Source organism: Egretta garzetta, unplaced genomic scaffold (assembly GCF_000687185.1).
Source record: "Egretta garzetta isolate BGI_Z169 unplaced genomic scaffold, ASM68718v1 scaffold89, whole genome shotgun sequence".
NCBI lineage: Eukaryota > Metazoa > Chordata > Aves > Pelecaniformes > Ardeidae > Egretta > Egretta garzetta.
The window spans coordinates 3,325,534-3,343,998 of record NW_009269997.1 but is presented as its reverse complement, the minus strand read 5'-3'; the positions used below and the strand labels follow the sequence as shown (position 1 = coordinate 3,343,998).

General features: G+C 42.9%; 1 protein-coding gene across 1 annotated transcript in view; it reads right to left on the bottom strand.

The window, feature by feature from the left end:
• The window catches only part of ARHGAP24 (Rho GTPase activating protein 24), a 221,368-nt gene that overhangs the window by 17,163 nt on the left and 185,740 nt on the right, over positions 1–18,465 (bottom strand). The window contains exon 5 of the mRNA XM_009647479.2: positions 4,946–5,153. Within this exon, the coding sequence (XP_009645774.1) occupies positions 4,946–5,153 (208 nt within the window). The remainder of the gene's footprint in view (positions 1–4,945; positions 5,154–18,465) is intronic.

Sequence of the window (18,465 nt, the reverse complement as noted above, 5' to 3'; positions counted from 1 at the left end):
AGCAATCTTAACTCTCATGTCATCTGGTAGTAACTGTGATGAACAGTAGATGGAAAGAAGTAATACAAAAAGAGAAATCCCATTTTGTACCCCTTCTAGGTAAAAACTGTAGAACCTTATGTTATTTTCCTTATGCAGTGCCATACTTGCTATGCTAATTTTACAGAACAAATAGTCATAATCCACTTTGTATCATTACAAACGTATGATTTGTAAAGGAGCTGAGGGACTTTAAATTTAAAATATAAGCCACACAAGCAGAGAGAAGCAAATACCCCAAGGCCAAGCAAAATGGATTCCCCAGAGGGGACAGTTTTACACAGAGGCAGAGCTGTACTGGAAATACCAAGTATATTTCAAATGGTAGCAAGCATAATTGCACTGTTAGTTCCTTGAAGCAGATTTCACAATACATGCAGATACATACAGAGGGAATGAGGTATTTATTGATTTTTGGTTTTAAACTGACATACAATTTTCAGGGTTTTTTTTTTCCTTCAGACAAAAGGCCTCAGCAGTTTTCAGCTGTAGCAGCTGCAGCTCCCCTTTACAAGACTGCAAGAAATGCTGATGTTGCAGTTTTCATGGAGGGGGGGGAGGGCTGGAGTGTTGGATGTTTCAGATCAGACACTGGGTTTTCTCATTCTGTGAGTTCGGGAAATTTCAAATACTGGTTCCATTCTCATACACATAGCTCACAGTTCTTCAGCAACATCTTATCCAACTATAATATCAAGATCAAATTAATACATGAAGGTTTTTGCCACTCTTCGACTTATCCTAGATTCACTCTGCATTTTTATAACCGACTTCAGTATCAGAACGTCCAGCAGCTAACTCACGTGAGAGCTACCATTTGTCAAAAATGTTTTATGTTTCAAAACATGGCTACATTTTCTTTTGAGCAAAGCTGTTTTACTACTTCTTTCAAATGTGCCACATCTGTTCTGCTTGCATTCATTCTGTGGTCTTCTTTGCCAAAGGGGTGCAGACAGGAATGCAAGAGGGGAGAAGGGCAGGGTCTCCACAGAGCCGTGGGCAGCTGTTGAACTCTGGGCAAAAGAGCAGATCTGTGCCTTTGAACTCCACCTCCCAATGGCTGTAAGGTGTTTTAAGATGGTGCAACCATCTTAAAACAGAGATGACATTTTAAAGGAGTACTAATCATGGCTGTACAATCTTACCTTTGCTTTTGCTTTTAATTCTACAAGTCACATATTCCACTTAATTAGCTAAGAAAGCATAAAGAGAAAAAGGATTATTTAATAATAATATCTCTCACAAAAATATAGACAAGCCTACAAACACATTTCAAAGCATCTTCACTTGTTCTAAAGTCTTTGTTTGACTTGTGCATTTACACACAGAAAAAAATGTCAGTATGAAAAATGGCAAACTCCTCAAACATCAGCTCTTTGCTCTTTGTATTAGGTCTAACACTGATGACAGCAGCGAGTCTTTCTCCCAGTCAGAGCCAGTGACCCAGCACTGCAATGGAAGCATGACCTGGATTCCACTGTGTTTCATTCCCGATCAACAAAACCATCAGCTCAGCTCTAACTGCAAAAATCTTTATTATTGACATAAGAGGACAGGCAAAATGTAAATTAATAAACAGAACCTATGTAAACTTTTGACTAATAACAATACTGATAAACACAGCAGACCTGGAGGTTCATGAGAGAAAGTAAGCATGGACCCCTAATGTATATATTTTTTTTTCTTTTTTCTGCAGTAACTTTTCATATTGTGGCCACTATCCAAGAGCTCAACTTGCCAAACAGGTTGCATCAAACCTGGAGACCAATGCTGCTGTTCCACACAATGAAATGAAAAGTTACCCCAAAACAAGGTAATCACATCGACACTCCATAAACACGGTGAAATGAACTTCACCTCAGAAGTTTACAAATGGAATAAAAGGTTGGAGGAACAAAGTAGATGCCCGTTGGAAACAATGGCATAGATCAGAAAAGAATTTATGTCTGGCTGACTTCTGGACAATTACTACACCTAACTCACACCTCTCCAAACTCAAATGTGAAAAAGTAAACAGAAAAAGTACCCTTCACAACAAGACACATGGACACACAAGGTCAGTGTTCTGTAAATTCTCAGCTTCAGAAGCAGAACTGCAGGACCAGCGATTTATAGGCAACTCCTGCTGATGTTTCTAATTGCTATAGTAGAGATTATGTGCCTTCTTCACAGCAGTAGCATGTAAAATCTCTTCTCCATTTCATCTGCTAAAGCTCAGCTAGCATGGCTGTTCCTGGGGCTCATCAGTGTGTGCTACAGATGTTGCTAGATAAACTTGGAAACAAAAATGTATGCGGCTGAGCATAAACATCTCATTTGTTTTGAATAGATAGAATTTGTGCACCTTTTTCAAGCTGTACCTCTCAGTGGGGTGTTCAGTACATCACCTTCCTGGAGTTTGGGGGCAGCTTGTTTTCTCAAGCATTTCCTCCACAATTATTTGGCTTACAGGCACAGAAAAAATAACCTTTGTTTCTGCCATTTGCTTACTTGTATCTGGTAGAAGTTGTGCCAGAGACATGACCAGTAATATTTATCAGAGTAAGGAAAGCATACCCAAGGGACGCTTCTTTTCCATTTTTAAGTAAGTTACACAGTATTTGAACAGTCAGTGAGTATGCTACAAACATTTATCAGCCAACACTGTCACTTCCCACAGTCCTCTGGCTCCCTAAAGCTATTTTCTGGTCAATTATCCTAACTCTCACCTTCTGATGAGAAAACTAATAAACCTCATAGGAAGACAATTCACTTTTCTTTTCCAGAGTATTATAAATTCTTGACATTTCTTAAAGTGAGGGTCAGGACTGAGGAAACTGTTGGAGATAAAACAGTATTACAGATGTCTGCCTTCTGTGCATCTGTGATACACATACCTTCACGCATAACAAATTTGAACACTTCATAGGAACTGGGAAGGGAGAGAGGTAAATTATTTCCAGCAATCAGGTTCATATCATGGCATGTTTTTGCACTGAAAGATCAAGCTATGCTTTCCTTCCTGTTACTTGCATTGCTATCATTCAAAGGTCCCACGAAAAAAAATGTAACTTGCCTCTTCCTTCGAATTCACATTAGACCCTCAATTGAAGTATCCTGATTCCATTTTGGAGGTCTGTTACAGATGTCACTTACGGCATGCACAGAGGACAATCACTGTTTATCAGTCTCCTGAATTAGAATTTCACTACCATTGTATTAATTCTGATCAGAGTTATAAAGGCTATGTGGCAATCCTCCTAGAGAAGCTGGCGGCTCATGGCCTAGATGGCTGTACTCTTCGCTAGGCAAAAAACTGCCTGGATGGCCGAGTCCAGAGAGTTGTGGTCAATGGAGTTAAATCCAGTTGGCGGCCAGTTATAAGTGGTGTCCCCCAGGGCTCAGTTCTGATGCCAGTCTTGTTTAACATCTTTATCAATGATCGGGACAAGGGGATTGAGTAAGTTTGCAGATGACACCAAATTGGGTGGGAGTGTTGACCTGCTCAAGGGGAGGAGGGCTCTGCAAAGAGACCTGGACAGGCTGGACCGATGGGCCGAGGCCAACTGTATGAGGTTCAACAAGGCCAAGTGCCAGGTCCTGTACTTGGGTCACAACCCCATGCAACACTACAGACTTGGGGAAGAGTGGCTGGAAAGCTGCCTGGCAGAAAAAGCCCTGGGGGTACTGGTCGACAGCAGGCTGAATATGAGCCAGCAGTGTGCCCAGGTGGCCAAGAAGGCCAACAGCATCCTGGCTTGTATCAGGAATGGTGTGGCCAGAGTGGCTGAGGGAACTGGAGTTGTTTAGTCTGGAGAAGAGGAGGCTGAGGGGAGACCTTATTGCCCTCTACAACTGCCTGATAGGAGGTTGTGGCAAGGTGGGTGTTGGTTTATTCTCCCAGGTAACGGGTGATAGGACGAGAGGAAACGGCCTCAAGTTGGGCCTGGGCAGGTTTAGGTTAGATATTAGGAAAAACTTTTTCAGTGAAAGGGTTGTCAGGCTCTGGAATGGGCTGCCCAGGGAGGTGGTCGAGTTCCCATCCCTGGAGGTATTTAAAAGACAGGCACACGAGGTGCTTAGGGACACGGTTCAGTGGAGGGCTGGCAGGGTTGGGTTAACGGTTGGACTTGATGATCTTAAAGGTCTTTTCCAACCTAAACAATTCTATGATTCTATTCTATTCTATGATTCATAATCCACTGGTTCTGTTTCTCTGATTGCACACTCTGAATATGTGGGCCACTGCTATCAATGCTTATAAGAGGAGAGCTGAACTTGCACAAAAAATTAATCTTACAGAAGACTGAAGTCATACACAGCTGTGTGAACAAGGACTGGGTTCTTCCTTGGCCCAGAAAATTCTCATTAGCATTGCAAAACTGTATAAATATTGGACCTGGACCCTCAAAACCACATAGGCTTGTCATTATAGTCACAGCAAATTTTATTTTAAGACCAAAGGCCCAAAATTTTAAAGGAATACATAAAAGTAGACTTCCCTTCCAGTCAGTTTTATAGGTAACAGAACATATTGAAATTGGTGATAAGAGAAATTCTTCCTTTGTGGAACTGACTGAATGCCAGCATCACCACTGTATTTCAAATGATACCGAGATCAATGCAATCCAGATATTTTTGATTAAGCCAAACCATTAGCAATACTTTTCCTAACCAGCTTTTCACAAATGGAAATTCTCCAGAAATGCTTTGAAATCAGACATCAAAGACAGAAATAAAAGAAGACATTTTAGAGTGATAATAGGAAACATACAGAAAAACCTACAAAACCACGTCATTCTGTCTGTTGCTGCCACTGTTTTACAGCAGCATGGGTCAGCCAGGGCAGCAGATCTGTACTGTGGGTCAGCCAGGACAGCAGATCGTGTCCTGTCTAGGCTGCAGGGAGTGGGGGGCAGGACTTTACCTGTCAAAAGAAGGCTTCTCTCCACAGTCAAATGCATCCTGTAACTCCTTGACAAGATTGGCCTGCCCAGGCAGTCGAAAAAGGCCTTCTTCCTTTAGCCCCCGCTGTCGGATAAAATCCACGCATTGTTCCACCAACATAGGAGCCAGGCGGTTGCCATATCGCTTTTCGTATCGCACAGTATCTTCCAGCTTCTGGCCAAAAATACCTGCATGAAATAGAGAGATGTGACTTCACTGAGATTCATGAAAACATTTGAGGAGCTCATGTCTTCTATTACATGCAGTTTACAGGTAATTTAAATACACACACAATTAATCTACTCCTTTCTTAAGAATGAAATGCTCAATTTCACCTTTGATACTCTCACAGAAATACAACACTGAAATATTTTACAACAATGCACAAGAAGATTATTTAAAATAATATACTGGAAGTTATTTTTCAGACCATAAACACAGACAACATAGAAATAATACAAATAGGATTTTCCATCACAAAACTTCTGATTCAAAAGTGATACACATCTCCATCTTCTTTGGTTCATGCCTAATTATCTATAAAAAAATAAGTAGTTCCTGTAACAGTTTCAATGGCATATAAACATTACCTTTGCGCATGGAGGGCAAAAGATTTATAAATACAACTCAGAATTTTGTTCCTATTAAGCCAAATTATTAAGTTTTCCCACACAAACAAAGACCATTCCTCTAATGTATTACCAATTCCATTATCACTGTCTGCTTTAACAACAGTAAATTTTGTGTATGAAAAAAGATCCTGATGTGAAAGGTGAAATATGTCAAACGAACTGCAGGAAACCCACATTCGTATTTAACCACAGACGAACGTGGAGGTTTTTTGACAGAATTAACTTCAACCCTGATCTGGGGATGTCATTGCTACCACTGGAAAGACAGCTACTCTTTGTAACTTATTTTGCCTCTCCCTTTCAAACTGGAGAGCCAGCCATCATAGACAGCATCACAATAATGTTCAGGCATGTCATCTATGATGGAAAGTCTCTCTTGAGACCACCATTTTTTGAATAGTATTGGGGCTGAAGTGAGGTGATTTGATTTCTATATATAGCAAGACAATGAATAGTTCTAAGGCAGTCATGATCAGAAACTAAAGACCAAATAACTACCTATGCTTGGAAGGCTCCTTTTCCAACTACATACACTATAAAGTGGGGGAGAAAAAAAAGCAGTAAGTCAAATTGTGACCTTCACTGAGCACACAGTTCCTACTTGTTTAAAAACATTCAAGGAGAACAGAGTTGTTTTGGTTTGCTTTCTCTCTCTGCCCAAAGTTGAACTAGTCAGCTTTTGCTTTTGGCCCCAAAACTTTGTTCACCCATAAACTACAATTACATGAACAAATAACCACAAGCTAAGGTAGCGTTCAGGTTGAAGCATCCTTGAGGGTAACCTTCAATGTGTACATTTTTCCTCCAACAAAAGAAAGAAAACTCACACCTCGGCTGTAGGGAGGAAAGTTGCCTTGCATATGCTCCTGGATGCTATGGCACGTGGGTAGCAAGCTGTCAGTCGTCCATACTGAAGGTCTGAGGCTTGTATTTAAGTGCAATTATTTTTACTGTAGTAAAGGAAATAACTGGAGAGAGTAACTGATATCCAGCTAAGACATCCAGAAAGTATTCTGAGGTGCAGAGCAGCATATTTTGTGATTTCCATGGTACCCACACTTGCCAAAACCAGAAGTACGTAAAGGGGACTGAACATCACACAGTCACTTTTCATTAGCTCACTTTTTTTCATGTTGTACAAACCCCCAAGCACAACAATTAGCAATGAAAGAAGGAATTTTTGAAATTTCAGAGTGAGTCAAGCTTAGAAGAATACTGACTGATGTGGAATATTCAGTGTCCACGAAGTTCAGCCTCTTCACGCTGGCAGAGGAGTTAAAGGATGTTTTCTTAATTCTTACATAGCTTCTTAACCTCCTGCAAAGGGCCTGTGGGGATGGCAGGAGTATTAAATAATTCAGGTTGCTTGTATTTATCTGAGTTAAGGGTTGCTGTTGGTCAACACAGAAGAAATCATCAAGTCTCTCCATTTTCTAGACCCTCCTTCTGAAAGTAGAGGAATTAAGGAGGATGGTCCACTGTAAGTCACTTAAGGAACCTGTGTGATTACGGGAGTTTGGGGATTTCAAAGTCCTTCTTAACATATGAGAAGGCTGCTGTTCAGTGCCCCCAAAATTGTCCCTTCTCCTGGCTGAACAAGCCCCACTTCCTCTGCCTCTCCTCAAAGGGCGTTTGTTCTAGCTCCCAAGCATCTTGGCAGCCCCTTGCTCAACTCCTTCCAATTTTATCTCCCCCCCCACCATTTTTTTTTTATTGGGCGTAATATTTGGAATATGTTCTAAAAAATGCTGAGCAGAGGGGGTTAATTACTTCACTCCCTCTGCTGGCTCTGCTGCTGATACTGCCCAGGCTGCTGTCAAACCTTCCTGGCTGCCAGGTCCATTGCTGGCTCGTGTCCAGCTTACTGTCCCACAGGGCACCCAGGTCCTTTCTGCAGAGCTGTTTCCCTGGGGTTCCTTCTTAGGTGTAGGACTTGGCCATCCTACTCCAGTTTGTCCTATGAACATACAGTCTGAGCTTCCCTTCAAAGAGCCCATGAGATCTCTTGGTTTTAAACACAAGAATTTTTGCCTCTTCTCAAACAAAATTAATCAGTATAAGACATGATATTCCAATTATACGATGTAAAATTACAACTCATGCTCACTGACAGTACAATTATTTTGAATAAGCGTTGTCCTATTGGCTCTACTTTCTTCTCTCTATGCTAATGTTCTTTAATCAGTAATGTGCATATTGCAGCTTACATTTGCAGAGGAAAGAGTAAGTTCTCAAACCTAGTAGACTGCTTTGAAATTATTAGTAATGACGTTGCAGTCAAAACACATCACTTTCTATTAATACATTTTTGGGGATGCTGCCTTCTTTTTCCCTCCCTTCATTTCCGAATTGGCTATGTCTAATAGATAACAAATAAAATCAGAATGAGGAGGTTGTGCACAGTGGGACCAAAACCCATTCCTATATTATTATAAATTGCTGGTGCACCACAACACAAAATATATTGACAATGGCCGGTACCATAAAGCATTAAGATGTCTGTAACTCGTGTCAAACAGTATTTTTTAAGACAAATAGAAAGTAACGAATAATTCACATACAAAAGGTGACAATATTAAATGGATATGACAAACATTTCTGTATTGTAGCAGCAAATCACAGGTACTGAATGAAGAAAACCTTAAAAAAAACTATATCTGAGGAAAAATAAAACCTGATATGATGGAGACGTAGCCAAGTGTCAAGAAAAAAAAAATAATCCAAATTGGAGCCTAAAATTTCCCCGTTCTGGTCCCTTAAGTGTAAACACTGAATTGTTTCTACTACCGACTTCAATAAGGTACATTGTAAATTAAGGGGCTTCTATTGAGACACTTAAAATACACATAGCTAGGGATGCCTGAAGGACAGACAGAATAACTACAGCAGTATCTTGGATTTGACAGATTGGATTCAGATCCCACACAATCCTCAGAACACAGTTGCATCCAGTCTGGCCACATAGATACTTCAGGGCCCGAGGGGTAGAGGTATGCCCCTCATGTCAGATAAAGCCTCGGGGACTTGGCTCCCCATCTATATGAATGGTGACAATACCATATCTACCTCACAGGCATGAGGATCTCCACACTCAGCTTTGGAAAAGCTGGCTGGAAAGCTCATATCTAGTGTGGTAATTCTGACAACCATGTAATAACCTGAAGTTAAAACTTAAGTCTCATGGAAAATCACCATGTCACACTTCGAAGTGCTGCTGAAGTCACCATTTTCTACACTCTGCATTCTCCAATTTGTTTGGCTTTGGAATTCATTTGGCTTTGGAATTCATCTCAGGTAGGCTTGGTTTGGTTTCAAAGTCTACACTAAACTCCAAAGGAAGCATTTCCTTCACCCACCAAATGCAGAACACTGCATCAGGCAGCACTTGGCCATGAAAGGAATCAGTCATGATAAGCCTGCATAAATTTTGACTTGAAGTTACAGACTTGCTGATGCCTTATGGAAAAAGTACTCTGTTGCCAGGGCAGAAATGGCGGAAACGTGACAACTCTGCTTCCACATCATGCTGTCCTAACTTCTACCTTGTTCATCATCTTTCTGGTGTCTGTTGGTTTTTTCACTGTTTTGGAATAGAAGCCATGATCATTACCCTGTAAGGTGCATATTCTTCCACTGTCCCTTTCCAATGCTTTTATCCCCTCTTACGTTGCAACTAACTACTACAGAGATATTTCCGATTAATAACGTATGAGGACTAAGACATTGACTATTATGAAGCAGAGGCAACGCTGTGAAGAACTGTGGTTGCAAACATACCTTAGTAGTTAGCAGAGGCAGACAACAGTGAACACCATCAGCTATACCTGGTAGCTACTAGCATCTCCTTCACAGAAAAGCAAGGAATAGACAGTCCAAGTTATGGAGATTACAACATAACCAAAACCACAGAGATAAGTCCACATGCTGTTCTTTAAAAGTAAATTTCCACTACAGTAACTAAACAAGAACACCTCTGTGGAGAAGGAAATAAGAGAGCCCTCGTAACTCATGTTGCAATCCAAACCCAAGTTCTCCTAAATCTCAACGTCTCCAAAATCCAGAAATACACGGATGCACAAGTGCTGACCTGTGGTTTGGTTTATCCTTGGGATAGGGTGCCAAAGGGGAAACAAACAAACAAACAAAACCAACAGGAAGCCTTGAGATTCAGAATGGCAGCAACTTGGCTTCCCCACAGCTGGCAGAAGGCAGGGAAATGTAAAGGATTCCAGTTCTGACCAGTTATTAGATTTAATCAGAACTGCTTTCAGAGAGGCCCTTGTAGGTCTTTAAAGCTATATCCAATTAAGCCAAGATCATGCATAACATCAAAGAGGAAAATCACATGCTAGTAAAGGGCATGCTGAACAGTTATTCATTAACTAGAACATTCCCGTGGCAGAGGTTTTGTAAACATTTTGGGAAACTGAATTTCCAAGCGTAACAGATACCCAATAAAGCTTATGAAAGACACTACAGTGCTACATCCAAATTCCGTGTATGTCTACTCAAGAGTTGTGAAAGCACTGTGGTATTTTCAATGGTACATATTCACAATTACAGTATGTTCTTAAAATCTAAGAATGGTATTAGTCAGTGATTTCCTTAGCCACTGAATACAGGCAGGGGTCACATCTCAAGTCTATTGACTCCAAGCTTCTGAATCAGTAAGAAAAAAAGGAGAAAGCAGTTCTGTGTCCTTGCTCTGTAAGGAACAGCTTGGAAAAGCCCACCTGCTGCTCTGGTTCTACCACACCACATGCACTCAGCGAGCCAGAAGGTTTCTGCCTTTCCCAAGCCATCCCTCAGCAATTCAGATGACATCATCATTTTCAGACAGCATAAAGCAGAGAGGGCTGATGCTTTCAACAGAGGCCCCACGCCTGTATATGTGTTCTCTCAATGTGCAGCAGAGGATCTCCGTCCTTTCAGAACAAGTTCTCAGTTTATGAGCTATACTGACCAGAAAGGGTCAATTAACATCAAAGGAATTGACCTCCACTTAGGATCTGGATGAGAATTTTAAGCAGCTCTCAATCCTACATCAGTAATTCACTGACAGCAAAAATAACAGATCAGGTGAAAGGCTTTCAACAGCAGGGCTGGGAACAAAGGTCCTGGAATAACACAAAGAAGCAGCCATCATGGCCACGTAACGCTCAATATGGAGTTTTAAATTATTATTTCTTATCAGCTTTCTGCTCCAGTGTTCCCCAGCACTAAGTGCTGTTTTGAGTGGATCAAGGGCAGGGAGTATTTTCTTCTTTTCTACAGAATTTTGTAATGTACAGAAGAAGAAAAATCCCACCAAAAATAGCAATGGCCAAATTTTGTTCCCGCTTGACTCATTTTCTTTCTTTCAAGCCTTCTCCTACCCCAGTGGTCAGTGTGATGCCAGTAGTAGGTAAGGTAAGAAAAACTCGTGCCCTGGAGTTTAGCACAGCTACACACTATAGGTTACTGCTTAGAAAAAACAGCTCTGAAGTAAGAGCAGAACTAGCTACAGGCTGGAAAGGAAGGGAGACAATTTTTAAAACATCACTGGGAAGTTGACAGTTGATCACATCAGGGCCTGCACCATTTCTCTGGCCATGGCCAACGTCACCTCCTCCTCCAAAACTCTGCTCACCCAACTTCACCGTGCTATTCACTGTTCTCAACACTGCATACCAGCAAAGTTACCCTCAGTTACTACTTTCTCTGCTTACCCTGCATGTGCTCTCAGGAGGTTCCTGTAGCGGTACTTAAATGAGAGCATCTTCTCTAAATTGGATTTTAAAGACAGTTGGCTCTGTCTCTGTTCAGATGCTGCCCTCTGAGCACTGACTACTTCTACGACATGACCTCCAAACAGGTCTGGCATTTAATTTTTTGGTGCCTACCACAATACAGCTTTGATCTGGATTTCCAGTAAGGGTTTGACACCTTGTATCATGGGTGAAGATGACGATGTATCTCTGCCTAAACATACAATGTCATGATTCCCTTGTAGTTCTTCCAATGACTAGCCAATGGTTTTCCCTCCAAATTTTATTTTCTGCATCATGTTGCACAGCTTTAGAACTAACTATCTGCTTTATGCAAGTATGGGCTATGTTTGCAGGATGCTAGCTTTTCCTTTTTTTATACTCAGGTATACAATCTGCAAATGAAGTTATAAGAATTCAGTATGCCAATTAATAAGACAAGTGTGGTTAGCCTAACTCGCCTGTGCAACCATAGTAAAGGCTTGACTGAAAGTCCAGTTAATGTTCATCTTTCTGTTGACTTCAGTGGGACACGGACCTAGTTAAACATTTGCACCCAGCATCCTGCAGCTCTGATCTAGGGGCGTCGTGACAATGCTCTTGACAGAAAACACATATAGGAAAACAACTGAAACAAATTATACATAGAGGAAAGCAAATTAGAAGCATGGCCTCCAACATCCTGTCCTCTACCCCAAGCACTGCGGCTTCACTTGGAGTTTTAGACATGAAGAGTTTGTGTGTCAGAACATACAGGGAAAGAATCAACAGCTGTAGCTCTTCTTGGAGCAGCTAAGGCTGCACCCCAGGCACAAAGGAGGCTGTCTGCAGAATTAACTGATAATCCTTTATTCAACTTCCAAACATTTCTCAAATAGTTAACTGTATAAATGGGGCACAGACAGCTCTAATTCACACCGACACCTTGAAATGCACTAGCATGCTTCATACAGACATGTCCATGTCCTCCTGGCCAGTTTCCAGAAGGACTGAACTCCAGCAACCATGGGAAATGCTGGCCTTGGGGACGGGGGATACGGGGCAAACAGCTTTCAGTGCCATCTGAGCTGCAAGTGATAGCTGACCTCTGCTGTAGTTCTGCGGTCAGTCCCTCACTGGTTGTGATCCCATGTCTCAAGGCATCACCCCTGACTGCCTGAGCACACAACCTTCAAAAGCAATGATGCCACTACATCACCACCGAGTCTTGGGAGCAAAGAGCTGCATGGTCTTCCAAAAGGACAAATGGCAGCATGGAGGAACAGTTTAGGGAGGAGCATGAGGATTATTTTGTATAAGCCCTGTGTAAGATCATTTCTCACACTTCAGAACAACATGACAATTTAGCCCTTTCACTTGGATTTCTCTGTCCAGCAGTTTTTGTGCTCATCATAGAAGCAGTTTCTCCCCACCCATCCCAAGCACCATGGCACCTTATCATCACTTGTCGTATCTCTTTCTCAGACATGTGTTTCCCTTCCAGCGCGTCCAGCTGACGTATTCTGAAAACCAGCCTCCTCTTTGCCCTCCTCCCCTCGGTACTGCCATGCTCTGCTTCAAAAGGAGTATGTGCAATGCAGAAGAAAAGTGGCTTTTAAACATCTCTATGCAGCAGGTGGAAAGGCAAATGCAGGCTGCAGGGCAGCAGGATGAAGCGGCAATGCAGCACTTGCAACAGGGCAGTGCACTGTAGGGCTACACTTCCATCCTTCAGAAATCTCTGAATCCAAGGACTTAAGTCTTCTGCACAGATGCACGTTTATCGCGTTGCTTTGCTCCCTCCTCCACCCTCCTCCCACACAGACAAAATGCAACCCAAACACTTTTCCCTGACGTTCTGCCAGACAAATAGGCAACTGAGAGCATCACAGATCTGATTCCTGCACTGCTCTCACTGATTTTTGCTCAGAGGCTCTGCAATAATCTTGTCTCAAGCCACCTCATTCAGGCAGCCCATTCATGGGCTATTATGTAGAGGAGACAGTATCAGCTGGCCAGCTACAAACAAATGAACAAAGAAGTAAATAAATCATTCTTGGAATGTTGGCATCTGCATTGTTTAATGCCTTTTATTCCGGTACCCTCATCTGCCCCTGCACACACACAGCCCCCTTGACTTCTCAGAAACCATGGCTTTGCTAGCAAAGCAGAACACAGCAACAGAATGGACCTACCTTTACGGAAACTAAAACACCGCTTAATTCTCCTATAAGTAGTTTTAGGAATGAAAGGAGCTGCTGCTAAGGCACCTGGGCTGCGGACTCCAGCATTTCTGTCTTCAGGCATCATCCAGGCCAGAGCCCCCACGTCCCTCCAAAGCTTTCCTTTACCAGCTGCATCCAGACGAAACGCCACGACTGCTCATCGTTACTGACTGCTGAGGAGTTTTTATAATAGTGTATTTTCCTCTGGAGCTAGGAGATTTGTGGTCTTCTAGATCTTGGGTAGGGCTTGACGTGATTTTAATGTTCTCTTCCCTGCTTCAATTTTGCTTTGGGGAACAATTTCCTTCCGTCTCTTTATTTCCTCTTGTTTCTTTTATTTCCTGCGGCAAGACAACTATCTATTATGCAATGTCACAACAAAAGAGTTTCAGCAGAAAGATACATCTTCCATGCAAACAGAAGTGCCTGCACAGACGGAGGGGGGAAAAAGACCTCTTCCTCCCAGCTGGAACAGGGGGTTGAGTAGCAGAAACTCCAATTCCACAGGAAAAGGTCAGTGCATTGCGGTGCTCAAGGGGAAAGATAAGAACAATACAAAAAAGGCCACTGAAGAATCCTCTGGGATACGATACTCCTAGCTGGCTCCCTTTATCTCTGCAACCAAGAAGCAAAAACAAGGACCCCTTCGCCCGACAGGCTCTCTGTCCATAACAGATTCCTTTCAAAAGGCCTTTTATATATCCAGCTCCCTGTCTGATGTTCTCATGGGCTTCTCACTTGTTTTATTGCCTTCGAACTACCAGAAGCTCTCATGGGAGAGGCACGTCAGATGCGGCAGCAGCTCATCTTTGCCGGCAGGATCCTGGGGAGCTGCTGAGGAATACGTGCCTCCACACGGGGATGCTCCGCTTGCTCGCTCCCTCCTGGTCCCACGCCTGGCAATGGCAGCCACAGCTGCTGCTGCTGCCTGCGCCAGCCCCTCGCGTGCAGCAGGTGCAGGGAAACGACGTAGAGGAGGGAACCGCCGCAACGCAGATTTGTCTGCTCCTCCGGGTGGCTTTGAGATGACTTCAGGCAGCGGTTGTGTGCGGCAGCTTGAAAAGCAAGCAGGCTGTGCCTGGCTCCCGCAGGAGGTGCCAGACCTTACACTACTACCCCTGCTAAAATGCTCAGGTTCCTTCTTCTCGCCTCCTCCCTCCCCCTTAGTTGCAAGCTCTGCAGTTAAAGCTCAGGCCTTTCCCGCCTGTAAAAAATTGCCTTTTTAATCTAATCAGGGAAGGAATTTCATGTGCAAACAGGCATTACGTGCCCTGGCTCATTTACATTTCTTTCCCCTTTCAGAAATTTTTCCACAGTCATCTTATTCTTTTGACACAAAAAACAAGCTGTTTCTGGTCACCTTAGCAGATTCCCACCTGCCCTGCCCCCGCCCCCCGCCTTCTCTTTCTAGCACAGGTTAACAAATAACAATTTAATGATATGGTTAATCATTTACAGAGCTCCTTGCTGTGGTAGCAGGAGTCCTTTCCCACTGCCAGACGAACTTTAAATGTTAGTGGCTCACCAAGGCTCAGACACATCTGTTGCACAAGTGCACACACACACAGCTTGCTTATAATGCTTGAAAGAACCAGAAAATTCAAATGTTACTCAAAGTGGTACCTGACTTGTGGTTTACCTCTAGTACTGACATTTAGGAAGCTGATATAAAATGGGCGTTATAAAACTGATTAATTAGCTGTCTGAAATAATTTTGTATTGCACTTAATTACTTGTTACTGGCAAGTCATCTATCATGTGACTCCAACTTTTCTATATCCTGTTTATAGCTAATGTAACAGATATAAAGATTTTTAACTTGAGTGACTACAGCTCATAAAGGCAGGCTCTCAGAAAACTTAAGCCAGAAATGCCCTTCTTCAGAAGGGTCAGACTGTTGCAGCAGCTGTAGCAACATCCATTTAGGAAGGGATTATAAAAATATGAGTCTGTTCGGCCACACATAATTACAGAACAGTTAATAGGCCTTATTAAGATTTGTTAAGATAACTGAGACTATCAACTTAAGTAAGAAGTAGTTAATAAAATGGGGGACATGCTAGGGGGACATGCTCACAATACTCCTTTTGCCTTGTTATCATGGCCAAATCTTCTCTATGAACACTAAACCCAAAATCACGTCCCATCTATTCTCATGTTTTCCAGGGAGTTAACCGTTTGCTTCACAATAGAAATAACCCTGAGTCAGTGTATTTGCTCAAGAAATCCAATAGGAAAAACAAAAAGAACATGCTTAGAAGTATTTTAACTACAAATGAAGTTAAATACTCATTCAAGGATTGCACCCGTCTCATTTTATGCAAATCAGCATGCAAAGTATTCAGCAAGGTGCTTTCCTCAGTAATTGGCATTAAACACTCCTACAACAATGATGGTGTCCTGAGAATTTTCATGGTGGCTTGAAGGATTCCCAGACGTAAGCCAGAAATAGCTCTTGCCCTATAAAAGCAAATGAGGGGATGGTGAAGAAAGCACAGGGTCAGGACTCAGAAAATTTGGTTTCTATTCATAGCTCTGTACATGGACTTGGGCTAGAAACAGAGTTTCACCTAATCTCAGCTCCCCGTCTGTAAAATGTAGACTCTTCTCCACTTGCAGAAGAACTGTGAGGTTGCCTTTCCTCATTATATGCCAGAGAAAGATACTGTGGTGCTGGAAGCCAAGTGCAAAAGACCACAATGATACTCTTTGAAAAATCCAGCTCTGTTATGCTCCCAAATTTATTATTGCCACAGTAGCTTATGCTGCCACGGGACTGGAGTAAGAGAACACTAAGGAGATCAACAAAGAGGCCTGCTTTACAAAGAGGAAGTTGGGGATGGTAATCCTCGAGCTATATAAACAAGCAGATTTCTTACCTAGCTTAATTGCGGAAGACTGCCGCTCCCACCTCCCCTCTCCCAAACGAACTCAGTATGTCTGTAGAAGATCATGCCTTTTAAGACAAACCTTTCACTTTGTGGGTTTTGGGATTTGGTTTTTTGTTTTGTTTCTTAAGCATCCTCCTGCAAGACCTACATGTCCAGATCCAGGACTGTGCTAGCTTATTAACGTATAGGGCCAGATCCCAGAGACATGACTGCTTAGCACCATCTTTCCAGGCCATATTTACCTAGGAGGACCTGTATTGGGTTTCTGTAGCAAGGTCTCGGTAGTGGGGGAGCTACAGGGGTGGCTTCTGTGAGAAGCTGCTAGAGTTTTTCCCTGTGTCCGCCACTGGCCAAGGCCAAGCCAATCAGCAATGGTGGAAGCACCTCTGTGATAACATATTTAAGAAGGAAAAAAAACCTGCTGCAGCTCAGTAGCTGGAGAGAGAAGTGAGAGGATGTGAGAGAAAACAGCCCTGCAGACACCAAGATTGGTGAAGAAGGAGGGGAAGGAGGTGCTCCAGGCACCGGAGCAGAGATTCCCCTGCAAGCCTGTGGTGAAGACCATGGTGAGGCAGGCTGTCCCCCTGTAGCCCACAGAGGACCCACGTCGGAGTGGGTGGATGCCCAAAGGAAGGAGGCTGTGACCCCATGGGAAGCCTGCACCAGATCAGGTTCCTGGCAAGACTTTGTGGACCTGTGGGGGGAGGAGCCCACGCTGATGCAGGTTTGGTGGCAGGATTTGTGACCCTGCCGGGGCCCCACGCTGGAGTCTGCTCCTGAGGGACTGCACCCCGTGGAAATTATGGACCCATGCTGGAGCAGTTCATGAAGAACTGTAGCCCATGGGAAGGACTCATGTTGGAGAAGTTCATGGAGGACTGTCTGCCGTGAGAGGGACCCCACGGTGAAGCAGGGGAAGAGTCCTCTCCCAGGGAAGAAGCAGCAGCAGAGACAACGTGTGATGAACTGAGGCCAACCCCCATTCCCATCCCCCTGCACCACTGGGGGAAGGTGTTTTAAGATTCAGCAGTTTTTATCCTCTCCTTCTCTGATTTTGATTGATAATAAATTAAATTAATTTCATCAAGTTGAGTCTGTTTTGCCTGTGATGGTAACTGGTGAATGATCTCTCCCTGTCCTTATCTTTACACATGAGCCTTTTGATCTACTTTTCTCTCCCTTGTCTGGTTAAAAAGGGAAGTGATAGAGTGGCTTTGGTGGGACCCTGGCATCCAGCCAGGGTCAACCCATCACAGGAGCCAAAGACTTGTTATCTGAAGAGGTGCCAGGCAGGCCCTAGCTGACCAAGTCCCTCAGCACAGCCCACCTGTGAGGCCAGAGCCTTCTCCTAAGAATCGTGTGACCTGAATAAAGCACAAAGGAAGATGGGTGGCTTACAGGAACAGTTTTGTTTAAAATGGTAGTTTCCTTCAGTCTCTCCCATCCTCTCTCCTGGGGTCTACCTGGCAGTTGAGGAAAAGACATTTGCAGTCAGCAGTCACAGCTTTCAGTGATAACTGCCTTTCTCAGTCATAAACAGCACAGACAATCCTGCCTGACTTACTTTTCCAGCAGCCTGCAGACAAAACCAAAAAGCGTCTGATGCAATATGGGCACTCTTTCACACTGGAAAAATATTTCTGTCCCCAAACGTGGAGATTTGAGAGCTCCAAGGAACAGACTGATTAACGTACTGACATTTTGTGCAAGTATATCAATCATACTCGTATTATAATATAGACATTATCATCAGAATAATAATGATGAAAATGATGATGATAATTTGCAGCCCATTCAACATGAGAGAGCTTTTTAAAAAGACAACTATACATCCGACAATAAATTTTGATCCAGTACTACTGAAATTATTGGGTATGCCAATCACAAGAAAAATAATCTATCCTATACTGCTAGTGCTAATATTCTGAGGCTTATATCAGAGCACATAGATTTATATATGGTCTTAGCTGTCACTTGCAGGAGAATCACTGACAGTTTCTTGTAACAAGCACTTATGAAACACGTG